Source organism: Microcaecilia unicolor, chromosome 1 (genome assembly GCF_901765095.1).
Source record: "Microcaecilia unicolor chromosome 1, aMicUni1.1, whole genome shotgun sequence".
Classification (NCBI taxonomy): domain Eukaryota; kingdom Metazoa; phylum Chordata; class Amphibia; order Gymnophiona; family Siphonopidae; genus Microcaecilia; species Microcaecilia unicolor.
Window position 1 is genome coordinate 162,948,775 of NC_044031.1, and position 19,062 is coordinate 162,967,836.

The 19,062-nt window shown below is 39.5% G+C and overlaps 1 protein-coding gene across 1 annotated transcript in view; it reads right to left on the reverse strand.

The window, feature by feature from the left end:
- IGF2BP3 (insulin like growth factor 2 mRNA binding protein 3) overlaps positions 1-18,733 on the reverse strand; it is a 311,184-nt gene extending 292,451 nt beyond the window's left edge. The window contains exons 1-2 of the mRNA XM_030201828.1: positions 18,527-18,733; positions 17,595-17,655 (exon numbers count right to left, since the gene is read on the reverse strand). Coding sequence (XP_030057688.1) covers positions 17,595-17,655; positions 18,527-18,701 — 236 coding nt within the window. The 5' untranslated portion in view covers positions 18,702-18,733. The remainder of the gene's footprint in view (positions 1-17,594; positions 17,656-18,526) is intronic.
- Between the last annotated feature and the right edge of the window lie 329 nt (positions 18,734-19,062).

A 19,062-nucleotide genomic window follows, 5' to 3' on the forward strand; every position in this document is an offset into this window, starting at 1 on the left:
CTCACAAGGATGAGAGGGGGGGATATTAAACAACAATTATGGCAGCGGGAGCAAAGATTGATCTTTCAGTTTAAAACTACTATGCCTATGGGACTGAATAAAAGTGTAGAATGGAAGGCGTTCTACTAACTGGCCCTTTAAAAAAAAAAAAAAAGAGGTGCAAGGTGATTGGAGGAGGTTCCTGTGGACATCATTGAAATACCGCGGCCATCTTGTGCAATATATCATCGGAATCAAAAGCATGAAATAAGAGTTATAAAAAGTTCCTGAAGCAGCGATGGGTATCGCGAAACAAGACGTACTTGTCGAAGAAAGTTTAAATTGAAAAGAAAAAAGAGAAATGAACGAACGGAGCCATGAGGAGAACCGAATCCACTCATGCTAGTGAAAACATAACCGCAATGATCTCATGAATAGGAGACGCTGTTGGAAAGAAAAGAGAGCGTTTACCAGCTGGCTGGAGAAGACTAAAGAAACCAGCTAAGTGTATTACATAGGGGATTGAGGGAAGAGTGTGGTTAGGTAGAACTAGTAAAACAATGAGTGCGTTCGGATGTGGGATAAATAGTTTTGTTAAGACAGAAAGAAATTTTGATGTAAGATGTATAGTATGTGTTGACATAGGACAGCCAATGCATGGAAAGATCATTATTTTGTCAGGCTTGGGTTTTTTCTCGAGAAGAGTTTTTCCCAGCATGGTTAAAATGATGATAATTGGATATTAAAGGCCTATGATAAGAACAACCCCACAGAATCCCTGGAATCATTATATTAAGGTTCTGTTTCACCAGTTGGTGATAGACCAGGGGTGGAGGTGTTGAGGTCAGTTTGGTAAATTAATAACATGGATTAAGTATTGGAGGTCCTGGTCAACACATCCGATAATCCTTGGGAGTGAGAGATTATAGTATATATAGTACGTAATAAACATTTAGCTCCAAAATAAGTATTTGCTCTGAACTATTCCTTTGTGCCTGCACCATTTGTAAGCCATATTCTACTTTATTCACATAGAGACCGAGCATTAACTATCATTTAAGTAAAACTTTGAAACAGCCGATTACTGCAGGAGACTCCTACCTGAATCTCCACTACTGCTGCTGCCAACACTTAGAAGGCATTGCATCTGGTGCACTCTCCCCATCACTCAGGCTGGGAATAAGACAGACTGTAAGGACTCAAAGGGGGAAGAGGAGATGCTACGTACGTGTACTACACAGAAAGAGGCTCAAGTTACGTCCTGCATGCTATAGTTAGGAAGGAAGGAAGGAAAGGCATGGGCGATTATATTCATGCTCATAAAGAGTGCTCTTGTAGACACAAAAGCCACCACTGATGCCTCATTGCTGTAAAGTGCTAAAGGCCACACCAATGTGATCATCTTGACCTGGTTATCAGCAGCAGCGACTTCTCCACAGTACACCGCATCAAGTCTGACAGAACACTGGTTGAGCATCACTGCCTTAGACGTTGAGACCAGGTTAACGATTACATTCCAAACAAGTTTCTGAATTACTGAAATCTGTTTTTTTTTCCCCAATTCGTTCCTGAGGGATCTTCTCGACTTTCTTTTTGCACACTGCTCTGAATGCCCTTCTTATCTCTAAGTTAGACCACTGTAACTCTGTATATGCTGGCCTCCCTCAGTCACAAATTAAATGGCCACAGACCTTTCGGAATTGTGCTGCTCGTTTTCTATATACAGCAGGTAAATTTGATGTCACCCCTCTTGTTTTTCAAATTGCACTGGCTTCTGGTTCAGTTTTGCATTTCTTTTAAAATTTTAACACTTGCTCATAAAGCCTTTCATACTGCTGTCCCTATGTATCTTTCTGCAATGACAATTCCCTATACTCCATCAAGGGCCCTCCATTCTATGGCTGCCAATCGGAGTCCACTCACCCTTTTATGTTTTAGCCCCATCACTTTGGAACTCCTTACCCCCTCACATACGATCTGAGGAGTCCTTTCCCCCTTTCAAAGCTCTTCTTAAAACACTATTTTCTACAAGCCTTTAACGTCAATCTTGCTTGAGTGTACTGGAGAGTTTAGATTTGGGAGGTGGTCTCCTGGTTACGTGTCCTCATTGGCTGAATGTTTTTCAATTTTGTCGTTATTGTTTGGTGGTATGATTTTGTGTGTGGTGTTTCTTTCCTATTTTTAATGGCGTTCCTTTCCTGGCTTTTATTTAACTTTATACACCACTTGGATCCACTAGTTTGATGCATGCGGTATAGCAAGGTTTTTAATAAACATATACTTGGGAAGAGATGATTTAAGGTACTCCATTCCTTAGCCACACGAAGAATAGAAAAACTGCAAACCTAATTCATTTTTCAATATGGCACAAGTTAACAAGATAAACAAGTTACAGTTCTGTTTTGTTAAACAAGCGTCATTCTAGAAACGGATTTTTCTGAGAAGTCTTATTTTGAAAATAATTATAGGAACAGAACTAATTTACTCGTTCTCACCTAATTCATTTTATGTTGTGTTTCTTGATTAGTTCATTGTTTTGTTTCTCACCTGCTTCAGGATTGATTCAGCAGCCTAGCTCCTCCTGTATAATCGTTTTCCTGTCCTGGGCCAATGATGGTTTTATTTACATTCCATGGCCTACACTGGGCCAGTTACAAGTTAAAAAAAAAAAAAGACACTACCAACAAGCAAAACGCCCAAAAAAAGGGGGCGAAAAGAATGAGGATGGGAGGAGTCTGAAGAAGAATAAGACACCAGGAGATCATCACAGTACTTTAACAGCACTACAATGGCAATTACAATACAAATTGTGAGGGATATTATAAGAGACACTAAGGCAAATTTACACATCCATTTAAGTCCAGTGTATAGCCTTCCTATTTTGTGTGTGTGTGTGTTTTTGTTCAGTGCATGTGCCATTTACCAATCAAATACAGAAACTAACTATTCCATGTGCACTGAGAGTCACCCCAAAAGGCAAAATTACTTTCCTATGTACAACAGTCACTGCCAGAGATAGTGGCAAAATTTACAGTCTCAAAGGAACATCGACACTGGGCGTTGTTGGCACTGCCTACAGAAGGGAAAGTTTAAAGATGTCTGTCCTGGTTAAAGTATTAGAAATGCTGCATAATAAAATGGAGTCTGAAAGGGGGAACGAGGGAGATGCTGTCTGGAAAACTTCAGCAGCCTGGATAGCCTCATTTTCATAAGACCAAGAGCCGATGCTACAATGGTAAGTACGGTGCACGCCTACAGAAAGATGGCAAATGTCCACAAACACCTATACTATAGACAACACTATGGCAATTTTCAAGGTGCACACAGGAAAAAACATACAGGTGGTTAACATCAAAATTGTCCCAAGACCTTATTGTAGAAATCAAAGCTACTGCTTAAGGGTGCATCCACGTCAAAACACCTGTCTCTCCACATGTTTAACAGCTACAACATATTGGTCATTGCCTATGACCCATTTTCTCTCTTCATTTTGTCAAGTTTAATATAGAATTCCCTATAAATCTCTAATTGTTCAAGAAAAAAAAAAGTTTAAAAACACACACCATGCATTAATACTGCTCAAATACAATTATTTCACCAATTTACCCATTTCCTCCTTCTAAACCAGGGGTTCTCAACCCAGTCCTCGGGACACACCTAGCCAATCAGGTTTTCAGGATATCCATAATGAATACACATGAGATACATTGCATGCATTACCCTCCTTGTATGCAAATCTGTCTCATACATATTCATCGTGGCTATCCTGAAAACCTAACTGGCTAGGTGTGTCCTGAGGACTGGGTTGAGAACCCCTGCTCTAGACTGTATTTCCCATAAATATACGCCTCTACTCACAGATGCAGATGGCTGACTGTCACCACTTCATGGCTCTTTGAAAAGTGTTTACAATTTAAATATATCAAACATATAAACGGCAAGTGACTGTATTCACTTGCAAATGCGCAGTACAGACTTCCCTCTCTGCCCCTCCCTCACGTCAAGACATCATGATGTCAGAGGGCGGAACAGAGAGGGAAACGGAGTTGAATTGTCGGATGACGACGCTGCCGCCTGGAAAGGAACATCGCACGAAACAACCTCCACCCTCCCCCCTCCGTATCGGGCCTCCTGCACTGACCTGACAGCGCCTCTCACCACCGTGTGGAAGCGCTGCAGGCAGCAGCAGAGCGCTCTGCTGCTGCCTGTAGCTCTTTCACATGGAGGTGAGAGGTGCTGTCAGGTCAGTGCAGGGGGTCCGGCACGGAGGGGGGAGGGAGCGGCGGCGATGAGGGTAGCTGGACTTGGGGTGAGAGCAGGGCACAGAAGAGGGTTGCTGGACATGGGGGGAGGGGGGAGGATCGGTGGACGGGGTGAAGATTACGGTTATGGACCGATTATCTGAGGAGACCTGTCCCTGAAGCAAAGCCTTGCTCGAAACACGATTATATGTTAGACTTCACTTTGATTTAAAATACTGAAAAACTGAATTTGAAAACAAGTAATTTCTATTTTAAAATTATTGTTCTGCTACTGAAGAAATATGGTATTTATGGATTCATCTAGTCAACGGACCAATGATGATGTTTGCTTGTATAATCACAGGATACTTTCAATTAAAAAAAAAAAAAAACATGATCTCCCAATTATCAATATCCAAAGCTTTATATAAACGTTTGGTACACTGGCAAACAAAAATACCGAGATTATCTATGGCAGTGGCTCCTAAACTTGTCCTAGGAGCTCCCCAGTGAGTCAGTCACATTTTCAGGATATTCACAACCAATATTCATGAGAGATTTGCATGCAGTGAAGGTAGTACATGCAAATCTCTCTCGTGAATATTTATTGTGGATATCCTGAAAACCTGACTGACTAGGAACCCCCCAGGACAGGTTTGAGAACCACTAATCTATGGAATTTACCCTCTCTGTAGTGGGATTTTTTTTTTTTTTTATGTTTTATACATCACCTACAAGTTTGAAGGGTAACAAAGTACAGTACATTCAGGTACAGCAGACATTGCTCTGTCCCTTGACAACTCACAATCTGAGCAATGGAGGGCTAAGTGACTTGTCCAAGGTCACAAGCAGCCACAGTGGGATTTGAACCAGATTTCCCTGGTTCTCAGCTTGCTGGTCTAACCATAAGCTATTCTTCCACTCCTTTTTTTAATTTCTTATATAATCACCTGCTATTGAAGCAGTGTACATTCAGGTACGGTAGGTATTCTTCTGTCCCTGGAAGGCTTAGAATCAGAGTCTGTACCTACATTGGTTATGGTTGAAAAAAAAAAACACACACACACACACACCTCATCAGGAAATTAATATTTGAGGGGTCCAAAACAGAGGACAGGCTTTTTTTAATGTACTGGAATTTGAGCAAATTGTTATGTATTACTAATCATATTCTAAAAACGTTCATGAAGTTACCTTGGCAGAATTGGACAGTTGGAAAAAAAAAAAAAAAAGAAACTCCAAGGCCTGGAGTCTTAGCCCCCCTCCCCCCCCCAAAAAAAAAATTTAACTATAAAATATGCAAATTAAGTTACTTGGCGGATTGGCCTGCCTGCCTGACATATGCGAGCCACTGACTACAAGTCTAATTCGAGGAGAATAGATACGAAATGTATGAAACACAGGCACTTCTTGTTAACCAATTAAGAGAGATGGTGAAACTATAAGGAACAGAAGATAAAACCATTAATCTCCACCCCCAGGTACTAAGACCATATAAAAGGCAAAAACAAAACCCTTTTATATATATGGCATCATCAATGACAAAACTATGAAGCATGAATACTAAACCAGAAACACACCTGAGTCAACTAGGCAACATCAAAGAAAGTAAAAATCCTAAAAACCAAGGTGGGGAGGGGGGTGCCTTTTCAAACTTCCTACCATAGGTTAACTTTTACTAAGGAGGCCTTTTACAAAGCCACGCTAGCATTTTTAAGTTGCAGTTAAAAATCAGCTGGTGGTAAATGCCAAGACGTCCATAGGAATATAATGGGTGTTTACCACGAGCTAAGAACCCCATAATGAATATAAGGAAGTAGTTAATGAAAAACAAAAATTATTATAAATATAATTCACACACACTACCAAGTTCATGGTTCAAATTGTGTGTGGGGAGAGAGGAAGCAGCATTTTATGAACTGCAATATCTTTATCTGAAGTAAATTAAAAAGCACAAACCACAAAAAAAGTGACAAAAATTTCTCATTGCCTCACATAAGCAAACATTTTTGTACTGTTCTCTGACCATCTGAACTGAGCACACACCAACTTGTGTCTTAATAGTGGGTGGCAGGAAGAAAGTATGGAACAAGATCAAACTGAAGTAGATGCAGGGAACATGGAAAGTTTTCACTGAGCTCCTTTCTAATATATGAAGAGAATAAAAAGTACCACAGTTCTTAAGAAATTCGCTTTCAAACAAATCATGACAGAGTTCAGCAAAGCAAGGGGGGGGGGTGTGAGCATATATTTTAAAAGAGTATACATATAATCTATTCACAAATTTTTCTTCACATTGAGGTCAATATTCAGTCATATGGAGAAATCTAAAAATCTTTTAACTTACATGGTTTCAAATTATACATATATTCAAGCAGTATTAAGCAGCATCACCGCATATCCACATAACTCAAACCATATAATATGGGCATTTCAAATTATACATACACTAACCAAGTTTTACTGCTTACAATTATTAAGAGCCCTGTTTACTAAGCCGCACTAGAGACGGGCTAACATTTTTAGTGCATGCTAAGCATTAGTGCGCTAACCGTGTGGCGCCTCTAATATTCCTATGGGCGTCTACATGTTTAGCACGCTCTAAAAGCGTTAGCGGATCTTAGTAAACAGGGCCCTCAATGTTATACTGCTAGGTAACACCACCCCAGAATACCCCAAATCTCACCACCCCCTTTTTTGAGGGGCTAGGATCCTAGGCAATTCAACGAATTTATTATTTGCCCAAAATTTTAAAATGAATACACGAAGAGGCCAGTGCCATGAACTGCATAAGCACTTTTGAATCAAGTCTCTCTCTCTCTCTCTAGCTATAGAGGGAGAGGATGGGGGGAGTATTCTACTCTGTTCTATACATTAATCAGTTTCTTCATATTCTACGGCAATTTTGTTCCGGTGGCATAGAGCTCTAGCAGGAAGCCAGGGTTCAAAAGCCACAGGCAGAGCACACAGATATGTGCTGCACCTCCTAGAAAAGCCAAGAGATTTAGAGCCCAAGTAACAATCCTATTTCCCCACACACAAACGAAAAAAAAAAAGTGCAGGCTGCAAGAACGCTCTCCTATCCCACAATCCTCCCTGAATAACTGAAGGGGAGGGAATGGAAGAGCGAGGAGGTGGCAAATGGGACCAAGAGAAAAACTTGCATATCCTTGAACTGGTACATGAATAACTCACTACTTTTCAACACATATTTTTAACTTTAAAAAGATGTGATACATAAATCCTTTAAAAATATGCACAATATATACAAATTCGTTGAACACAAGCAATCAAATCCCCAAATACTACCTAGGACTAGTCAGGCGTGCTTAGACAAACAAAAAGAAACAAAAAACAAACAAACAGTGTATCTTTCACCAGGGATTAAAAACATATATATATATGTCATGCTATTTCAAACAGGAAAAAAGGTATCATCTTATTTTCTTTTCCATGTTTTATTTTGTTTGATTTCTATTGATAGACAGGAAAAATAATTTGCTGCAAAATAATGCAAGAGGGAACAGATTTTGGAACCACTGCTCTACAATGTTCCCCTATCCTTTTTATTCTGGGGAGGAAAGGGGGGTTCCCCCTTCTTGGATTATTTTGCAAGAAATTATTTTTCCTGCCTGAAATTGCATATTTTTTTTTTTTAATCCATGGTGAAAAAGAAAGCCATTTTACAGTGCAAGCACCCAACTTGAAGACTTTTTGTGTGCCCTTGGGCTTTTGCCCAGAATTTAATCTAGCCCAATTTAGCTCCCTGTTTACTAAGCCACGCAAGAGGCGCATTAGCACAGGTTAACCGTGTAGATGCCCATAATATTCCTATGGGCGTCTACATGGTTAGCGCAGGCTAATTTTTAGCACGCACTAAAAATGCTAGTGCACCTTAGTAAACAGAGCCCTTAGTACAATAGAAAATTTTCTGATAAGCTGACTAGTCGTAAGTAGCATGGGGGGGTTGTATTTTACCACTCTGAGGCAAAGTTCTGTATAATTTATGAAAGGGTTTTTTGGGGGGGGTTCATTAGAAAATCTGTGCACGACGATTCCCTACTTAAAATTCCTGGAAAGTCAATTTTTTTTTCGTGTTAAAAATAAATAAAATTCAACCTTGCTCATAAGCAGGCTTTCTGTATTGTGCTTTTGGCCACAACTGAAACCTGATGCTGTGTAAGTTTATAATGTACCAGTTTGGAAGTCAGTCTTATCAGCTCCAAGGAAGGATAAAAAGGACAAAAGCAAACAGCACTAAGTGGCCCTTAGATATTTAAGGCAAAAAAAGCAGCTCAAAATAAGGGCCTGTTTTACAAAGCTGCAAAAGCGATTCCCACACAGCAAATGAGAGGAAGCCTACAGGAATTGAATGGGCTTCCTCTCATTTCCCACCAGGAATTGCTAGTGCAGCTTTGTACAAGAGGCCCCAAAGTTTTCTATTTCATGACACTAATCCATTTTTATTTATTTATTTTAAAGGACTTAAAAATTTTGAACTACCTACATGTAAAGAAAAACCTTAGTAATCAGTTCTAACTAAAGAACAGGCATTGCTAGTATATATTTTCCCCCTCCCAACACGTGCATTTCAGGTTTGTTTGGGGATTTTTTTGCTTTTAAGCACACACACACATCCTGGGTATGGGCCTTAACAGTTTGGCAAACTCCAGTCATAGGCTGAAGAAAAAAATGGGAAATTCTAAGGTAATTAAGAGGTGTCAGGTACATTTTATTAAGACTAGTAAGTTTAAGTCTACATGATCAAATGTGTGTTGTAAAAGGATATGATGATGTCTGGCATTTACATTGGGGATGCAAGGAAATGATGCACATTTGCAGAAGAAGTTAAAATTTGCAAAGTAGGTATGTCTGATGAGGTAGATAAAAATGAAAAAGGCACAAGACACAAACAGCCAAACCAGATGAGAACAAAACTCCTTTATTCCCCAGTCTACTTTTCTATACATGCCACATGTCCATAAATTAATACATCCTAGCATGAAGCTTTTGGCTTCATAGAACATAATAAATGTTTGGGTACCAATGGAATCAAGATGGGCACTACTAAAGTAAGAGCACAGGAAGTAAATAATGGCAGATAAAGACCTGCACGGTCCATCCAGTCTGCCCAGAAAGGTGGCCAAAGTTGAATCTGGCACTCTGCACATTTCTTCACTGTGTACTTAATCTTGGTCTCTCCCTGCCAATTTGGGGGCATAAACTGTAGAAGTCTATCCAACTACTGGAGTTGCTGTCAAAGTCCACTCCAGCCTTGATCCTGATCCGTTTTTGCCACTTGACCTAAAACACAGAAATCTACCCAGCTCTGGTCTTATTTCTCAAACTCCAAAGCCACCACCAAAGCTCACTCCAGTTATGAGCTCATTTAAGTTTTGGTTTAATTGTATTCCATCCTTTCTTCATGGATAGTAATACAAATATAATGACCAAGTCATCCTTTTTCTATATAGTGTGTAGAGAATGACACAGGGGCAGGGACAGAGCCCACAGGGACGGGGCGGGGACGAGACAAACTTTGTCCCCGTGTCACATTCTACTTTGAAGCCTGTTAATGAACTGGACTGTTATTTTATGTTGGATAGATACAGATGACAATATTTTTGTTGGAAAAACAAGCAAACATGCTGGCCACATCCTGCTGTACATCTTCTAAGAAGACATCTTCTATTGCAGGAGAGACTGTGGAAAACAGGAGAGCTAGAACTGGTATTGTTTTCTATTTGTAATTTATACACAACAGTTGCACAGCATATTGTTCCTTTTTATACTTTAATAAAAAGATTTAAATATAAAATCATAAGTGTACAAGGCTTCTGCAAATGAGAACAAAGCCCACGGAGATGGGGTGGGGACAGAGCCCACGGAGATGGGGCAAGGACGGGGACAAATTTTGTCCCCGTGTCATTCTCTAGTGTTGTGTTTATCCCACGCATTCTTGAATTCCAGGACAGATTTTGTCTTCACAACACCCTTTCTGTGAAAAGTATTTCCTGACATTGCTCCTAAGTCTCCCACCTTGCAACATACTTATTCAAGAACTTTAAAAACAAACAAAAAATAGAAGAGGTGTATAGTACTTCTCAGTGACAGGGCTATTCTTTAAAAAACATTCAAGGCAAATCTGAAAATGACTTTACAGAACTCTTTAAAACAACAGCTTCTTATTAGAACACAATAGCCAGAGTAAAGAAATATATATTTTCACAAAAATATAGAACTGCTTCTTCAAAATCATAAGAATAAATCAGGAAAGAACCACTACCAAGATGAGACAACAATGGATATTTGTGGACAGACAGGAGACACCACCTGGTCTGGAACAGGAGGAGAAAGAATTACTGGAATAGAAATGCTAAATAGTAGTAGTAGTAGTACTGGAAATATCTTAACATGGTTAGATTACCAGAGGAAATGTATATTATGAGCTAATAAGCAGTATAACACAAAACACTTATTTTGCAGACTTCCATCCACACTCAGACTTGACAGTTAACATACTGTACAGTAATATTTATCCTTTAGAAGTTTTCAGAACGCAAAGTTGACATCTCCTGGAAACATTTGGCAAGGGTTTTAGGCTCCTTACTTATTTCCATGTAATCTTTGACTGGAAAAAGTTTCCATTTCCCTGATTCTCCAGTTTTCTTTTTATCATAAAATACTTCTGTTAAAGCAGAATCATCTTATGTCACAGCTCAACACGCTAGTCTCAGCAAAACCTTCTAAGCTTAACACAGCCTAAGCTCAGACCTTCTAAATGTCATGTTCAACAAAGATTATGGACCTTAGCTCAGACAGTGCAGTCAGATGGACTTACAGAGATAAAGCATGATTTTATCCCTTCCCCCCCCCCCCAACAAAATATTCTTAATTACAATTATTTTTAGATCCAAGTCATTTGAGTGGGTAATATTTGGTCTTGTGTCGATTTTATGTATTATTGTATTTCATAGTTGACATTCTTGTAATGCACCTACGTTTTTGATGGGTGGAGATCAGCTATAAAAAAAAAAACCAAATTATGGACGTTTATCTTAGATACTAGTATCAAGGATGGATCCTGCATGGACCTACTGGATCCAGGTCCAGGGATGGGGCCCAAAGGCTCTGCGTAGCAGCCTACCTATACAGTCCAGTGGTTGTGTTTTTCAGGCATGCGATAAATTTATAACCTTTGCTGAAACCCTGACGTTTACCATTAATGTTTGTGTCAATACCCTATAACATCAACAATAACTTATTGTTATACATATATTGTATAAATTTAACAAACTTGCACAGTTGCATGTATAGTAAAAGTATGCACTTAGCAGTTTTGATAGATTTGATGTATTTTGCGTACTGACTGTATATTTTTATTAATTCTGTAAACTTTGATGCATTTTTGTGTAATACAGTATATCAAGTCAATAAAATCAATCAAGCCAGGAGTCCACAAACTTGTGATCTGTTCCGATTAGAATAACATTTACATTACATTCATTCTCCTTATGCCTCTTTCCTCTGCTCATTTACAGTTTGATAGTTAATAAAACCTCAGATACATGGACCACCATTACAGTCAGGTTGTTTTACTACAAGTTATGTTATTTTAGTACCTTGTCTGATTTTATGCAATAAGCCCACTTTATGCAGCAAAACCCTAAGAACACACTTGTGGTAAAATAACCTGTCTTAATGGTAGCCCACATTTGTAACTTCCCCCTAAATGTTCTTATGTGTAACATACTTATTCTGAAATCCAACAACACTTTTTATTGCTTTTCTTCCAAAAAAAAAAAAAATCTAATACAGCAATTTTTTGTTAGCTGAATCACAGACAAGTCTTCATACATTTGAATTAAACTGTTTTCAAGGAATTTAGGAATGATTATGGATTAGAGTAATTAAATAATCAACTTCATACCAACAGACTAACATTTGAAGAAACTCTTTTACACCCTCTTCGCACCCTTCAAAATATAAAAAAGTAGGTGGCTTTTACATGTGATATTATGGGGCTGGATAACTTTCAATGAACAGCCCTGGAATTAAATCTGATGAAAAGTTTACTGTAGGAACAGAGTGAAGATGCTGCCCTGCTACTTTCGGGTGCAGCCATCTTGTACTCAGGAGGAGGAGGACTGGAGTGATGTCAGCTTCATGCACTAAGGATGAGCTGACTTCAGACTGCTCCAGAGATGGGATCCACCCTGCAGAAGCATTCATTTTAAATGACACACTTATTGTTGACAAAATATCAAAGAATAATCTGCTGTACCTCATCCTAAACACACTGCAATGAAGTGAATTACTTGTCAACCAGCATGCAGCAGTTTATTTGCCTGGATGTTAGGCAACTTTTTAAGCTACTTTGTTTTCCAGTGGTAAACTAACTACATCATATATGTTCAATAGAAAAAACTAACACTATCACATACTCATTGATAATACCTACTTAAAATAATCAGAACTCTGTAGATGTATGTAGGGGTTTTTTTTCTTAACTTGTTGGGAAAAAAAATAACAATGGGTATACACTAAGAACCTCTGTTGTGGTGTTTGCCTAAGACAGACAACAGTGCCATACAATGCTAGAAAATCTCTTAGGAACAAAAGGTTTTGCACTATTTGTTGAAGCAAAGAGGAAAACGTTCCTATATGCCTCAAATCAATTCCCAGGGTTCCTAATACGTACGAAACTATAACTGAAGTTAGACATTAAAAAAAAAATCATTGTTTAAAAAAAATGATAAAAGTAACTCCCAAAATCCCAAACACATTTTATTTAAAACTGGTCTGAAAAATTGGACAAAGGCTGGAAACATCTTTTTTCATATTAGTGTACATTGCTTGGTCATTGTAATTATCTCATACATTCTGAAATACAATGTGCTCAATACAATATGCTCAATGTTTTTTTTTATGTACACCGCTACTTACCAGTAACAATGTTCCTACTATAAAGGGACAAAAGTAACAAATTTAATTCTATGCAACACACAATTGCTACAGGTTTTCGCCCCTTGTTTCTGTCCCTGATCTAAATACTTAAATAATTTACATTCTGCAAAACTAGCTGAATATTTATTTACTAAATCTCAACCATGGGGGGGGGGGGGGGGGAGAAGATCTGTCCTCATTTAATCCACTTAATCACAAATCACTAAGAGGCATTATTTTTTTAAGGCTCCAAAGAGCTTTTTAGTGACTCATTTTGCAGGATGCCTGGTGATGCTATCAAATTTAATTAAAAGTTAAAAGTTCCAAGTATTTGAAACACAATTCTCTAGACAGAACATGGCAACAAAAGGATTCCCTCATACCAATTTGTAACAGCCTATGGTCATTACTTTACCTTATGTCTTAAAATGCATTTTAGCTCAGAACATGAATGAATTCTCACTCTTTTTTTTAATTCTTACTTTTAAAAATGAAAAATCATAGCAATTAAGTTGCTATGATAGATAAAACACTACAGGTAAAACCATATGAAAAAGTTTTTTAACAATTTACTAAGGCAGGCACATAAGCAGCTCATCTAGAAAAGTCACTAGTTACCCACTATGGCAAGCCCTAACACATCCATTTTAATCACTACACCAGGGGTTCAGGGTTCCACATAAGATGCTTGCAACAGTAAAAGGGGCATTGAATGGTGAACTTTTCTTTTGCAATTTTAATTTTGTTAATTTTTAAAAATTACTCAGAATACTGACACCAAATAAAAAGGAACTCACATTTTGTCAGATCACATCACATTTAACTAGTCAATAAAATGCTTACAACAAATTATACCCTAAATAGTTCGTGTGCACCCTCTTCCTTCCCATTTCCACATTTAGGGGGGAAATAATATATATATTTAAGGAACCACAAATATGTGCCACCACTTAGAATTTACACCTCTTTAGATTGCAACAGGAAGTTTTCCCTGGCCTCAGCTTAAAAAAAAAAAAGTGTCAAACAGCTGCTTTTTCCCTGAAGTCCCAGGGATTCTAGGTATTCAGCTCTGACATTGCTTAAAGGAAGGCTTATAAAGACAGGCTCAATATGCAGCCCCCCCCCCCAGCCAGACACATGATATAACGCTATACACATAACTAGACTGCAGCATGTATACCAACCCACCCAGCTGTTTGGCCATAGAGTAGAAAAACAGGTCACATTTCTTACAGGCAGGCTTTGTCATTTACCTCCAAAGCAAGAGCAAACCAATGTAGTTAAGTGAGTGCAGGTGGTGCACAGACTTTCCCCCCAAGTTTTGACCAAAGTCACTGGGGGACTAAGCAGCACTCCAACACCCTTCTACAGAATTAGAAAAATCACTGGAAAGTAGAAATTCTACAGAATTAGAAAAAACACTGGAAAGTAGAAATTCAACATTCTTTTCATATTCCTTTGAGACTTTAGTACTAATCAGGAACTATTTGGCCTGCATTAGGTTCACTGTTTACCCCTCCTCCCACCAAATCCCTCCTTCTGGCAGGAAAACCTTATCCAGACCCCTGTCTTCAATAGCAATGTGACCATTCAACTGCTTTTGAGTTTGAATGCTTCAATAAATGTTCTAAAGCACTGTATTCCGAACCTGCCTTTCACAGCAGGTATAAAGGTCATTTCTGCAACGTGGGCGTGCCCACAACAGATATGTAGGGCCCAGCTAGGGTTGGAATGCGGTGACTGCTGGGCCTAAGAATTTCGTTTGAATAACAAATCAAGCACACTTTACTAGGATTGGTCTTCTGGACCCAGCTCAACTTTACGGCAACCTTAACTGACACCACCTCTTGACCTTCCTTTACGTGATGAGGATATAGATTACTAGTAACTCCCCTCCCCCTTCCCCCAAATAATGCATAGTCTCAGGAAGAATCTAACAGTTACAAGAGAGGGGGAAGGGTGTTTCCAACAGGGATTTGCTTGGTATGCCCCAAGCAATTAAGTCTGCTACAGAAAAAAAATTAGTTTTTTTTTTATTTTTTAAAGCATTTTCCAATACACCATTGTCCCTATATTCTTGTTCTAGAGAAACTGATCACTTTGTTTACTAAAATAAGCAAATTTCAGCAATCAAAAAGCATAGTTTTCTTTAAAAAAAACATTAAAAGAAACCAATGACTAGATAGATTAAACTAATCAAGACAAAAAAATCAGACCATACTAGACTCCACACATCCCCAAATAAAATACATTTTTTAAAAAGGATACATAACCCTAGAATTTCGACATACCAGCAAACTGGGTGGGCCTCAGAAAGAACGAACACACACACACTTCCCCTAAAACTCTGAGCTGCCACCACTTATAAAATCCTACACCTTGTGGAAATCTGTCCAGAACAGCATACAAGCAAACATCTGGGGGGGAAGGGGGCATGTACAATCAACATGAAAGCTTAATTCAAGTCTACATCAGAACTTTTAAGCCATTAATAATTTGAAAATCTTTAAAATTTAGAATCCACAATAAATGTTTCGAATAATACAAGAAAAAAAGGCAATACCAGGTTGAAAAACTTGCTGAAAATGTTATGACTCTGATAATAAACATACATACCAAAATGTTAAGGTACAATTTGAAATGTGTAAGGCAATAAAACAAATTTCAGGATGCAAGAAAAGAAACGCCAGAGTTCTGATTCAACACAGAATACTTTGAATTAGTATTTACCAGAAGCTTTCTGGGTTGGAAAACTTATTTTTCAAATTACAATCATTAAAACTAAAACCAGCACTACTTTACCCCAATACAGATTTTTAACATACTTCCAAAAACCTTTACTCTACTATTTATCTGCAAAATATAGTTTGAAGATATGTAGCACACCAGAACTGTTTTGAATGCCCTAAGTGTTGAGTCCAGATTTTCTTACTTTATAAAATTACAAAAACACCCACATAAATGTAAATCTAATTTAAAATATAGAAAAAGCACATGTATCTATAAGTTGTTTTTTTTTTCTTCAGAGTATTCTATTTTCTTACCGTCTCAAATATATACATAAATATTGCACTCACACATAGTGGAACCACTAGATAATATGTTTCAGGCCCATAAGTCACTTTCACTATACAGGCCTATAGAGAGCATCCTGTCACAATAAGACAACACACCTGAGATTATGCCTTCAGCACTGTAGTAAACTGAAAGGACATGCTTGCAAACACTGAAAAGTCAAACATGAGAATTGTGTTAATGGTTTTGTCTAACTTAAATGTGGAGTATAAAGCTTCCTATGACAGTTAGGCCAGGAAAACCCAACCCACATATATACAGATCCTGTCTCTACAGGAAGCTCGCAAACGTGGCAGAACAACACAAAATAATCAGGGTAGTCACCACAGGTTATAGCCCTGAATTACATTTAAAAGTGAAAAAGTGCTAAACCAAAGGTCCACATATTACAACTGATTGAACACGTAACTTCCATGTTTCAAAATTCTCTTTAGTATGGATCTTCTGTCAACGAGAGACCATATGCATCTATGCAAGGAATTCGATCACAAAATTTATGGCTTATTTTTACTATATCCTTTTAGAAACTGTAGAATTTATATTATAAAGAGCGACAGGAAGCAGTACAAGTATTTAAAAATACTCCACCAAATTAATCGTTAAACCAACCAGTTAAGCTTCTGCAAGGCCTACTCAAATAAGATCACATGCGCAGCACACATTGGCCAAACTCTCACAGTTTGCCTTGCAATTTATAAAGGAAGTTTACAAGAAACCTATGTCTTCCAACAAAATGAGTCACCGTTTTCTAATCAGTACTGTTCATCGATCCTATCTTTACAGAAAATAATAATAATCATTGCAGTTGTACACTGTCCGTCGTCTTAAAATCCACCCCTCCCCCAACGCAACCCACCTCCTGACTACTAGAGCTGTGATCTATTTTCAACGAAAGACAGACATGCCTATCCCATTAAGTCCATTTATTTTCCAGGAATGCTTTCTGTAAGCATATACAGTACTGTATTTCTTTCCTTTTACTCCTGAAGCCCAGCTCACGTGCTTAGCCGTTGATATCATACAAAACATCCCAGGTCCTGCTACCGCCCAACAAAAAGCTTTCTTCAAATGCCCTTTGCTTTTAAAGCTGATAGGTTTTCTACCCTCCAAACATTCACTAATTATTTCCCCAAAGAGCACCACATTTGCTTGAACACAAGCAGGAAGAGATTAAAATACAGTAAGCCAGAAACGCATATTTCAGATGACAGAACACAAGAACTAAACCGAGCTCGTACCGCACAACGTTAAGTACACAAGCCAAATAGAAAAGTTTCAATATTTTCTATATTATTTTTTTCCCAAAAATTGATTTTCAGTAAACGAGGGGAGGGGGGAATTCCATATATTTACCTCTGCCTTTTGGGAACTGAATGTTCAACTTCTATGACTTTGCCATGTAGTTCAACTTTACCTGCCAATATAAAGCAAAGCGATGAAAGAGGGTGGAGGAAATCAATTCCCCCGCCACATTCAACACTTCTTCCCCCACCTCCTCCCCCCCGTCTCTGCAAGTCTGATGTGGAAAGAAACCAGGGAGCTCAACATAAAGGACCGAAAACGCGAGAGAACTATTTCCCGGTAACGGGTGCGTGCGTGAGGAAACTCCACTGTGTCATACTGCAGAAGAGACTGAGGCATGGTTTTTCTTCCCCACGCTCCAATAGAGAAAACACGTTTCTATATATATGTGTGTGTGAGAAAAAAAAGAGAGAGTCTATGCACACAGAAAAGGCTAGAATGAATTCCTATAACCTAGACAAAACCCCCTTTAATTCCTCTCATTCGAGAAAGCGAGCAGAGAGCGAGGGCCGGCTGTGGAGACGCGCTCGCGGCTTGGCTGGGCACGAGACGCGCAGCTGGGACGGGGACCCTTCCTCTACCTCCCTCCCCCCTTACACGGTAAAGCAAGAGAAACACAAACCGAAACACACAGTAAGAATACGGCACTGACGAAAACCGTCTCGGCGCGGAGCGCTTTCTGCGAAGCGACGGGAACAAAGTTGCGCGGGGGCAGAAAAAGGGGGCAATTCGCTACCCCCGGAACGCGGGAGCGGCCGGAGACGGGGAGGGTGAAAGAGGGGAGAGCGTGGCCGCGCGGGGGGGGGAGAGGAAAAGCGCAGGGCCACCACCAGCAGGCCCTAGAGAGAAACACCTCGTGCTTGTTTCAGCGCTTTTACCCCCTCGCCTCCCCGCGGCCGGCCAGGCGCTCAGCGCTCCCTCCCCCCGGCCCGCCGCACCCCTCGGTTGGGGGTCGGAGCCACCGCCGCCGCCCGGGCCTTTACCTGACAGCGCCTCGATGGCCTTCATCGCCCAGCTCTCGTCCGGGCAGTCCACGAACGCATAACCCGTCTTCACCAGGAACTGGCCGCTGAAAGGGATCTTCGACTCCTTGAAGATACTTTCCAGATCCAGAGGACTCACGTTTTCGCTGAGGTTGCCGATGTACAGCTTATTCATTTTCTCTTTTACAAGGCAGAGGGGGGTGGAAAATAAAAAAAAAAAAAAAAAACCGTGTGCGTGCGTGTGTGTGACTATGTGTGTGAGTGAGTGAGTGAGTGTGTGTGTGTGCTGATCTACTCTGCACCGTTTGCAAACAAATCCCCCCTCCTCCTCCTCCAAAAGAGAGGCAATGGGACGATAAGGGGGGGGGGGGGACCAGAGCCGCAGTCTTCAGGGAAAAACTGGGGAATTGAGGGGGGGCACAATTTGGAAACCTCCCCCCCTTAAAACCCGCACACAGTAAGTTTGTCCTTTTTATGTTGTTGTTATTGTATGTTGTTGAATATTCCGGATGTGCAGAAAGAAAAAGAAACCTAGC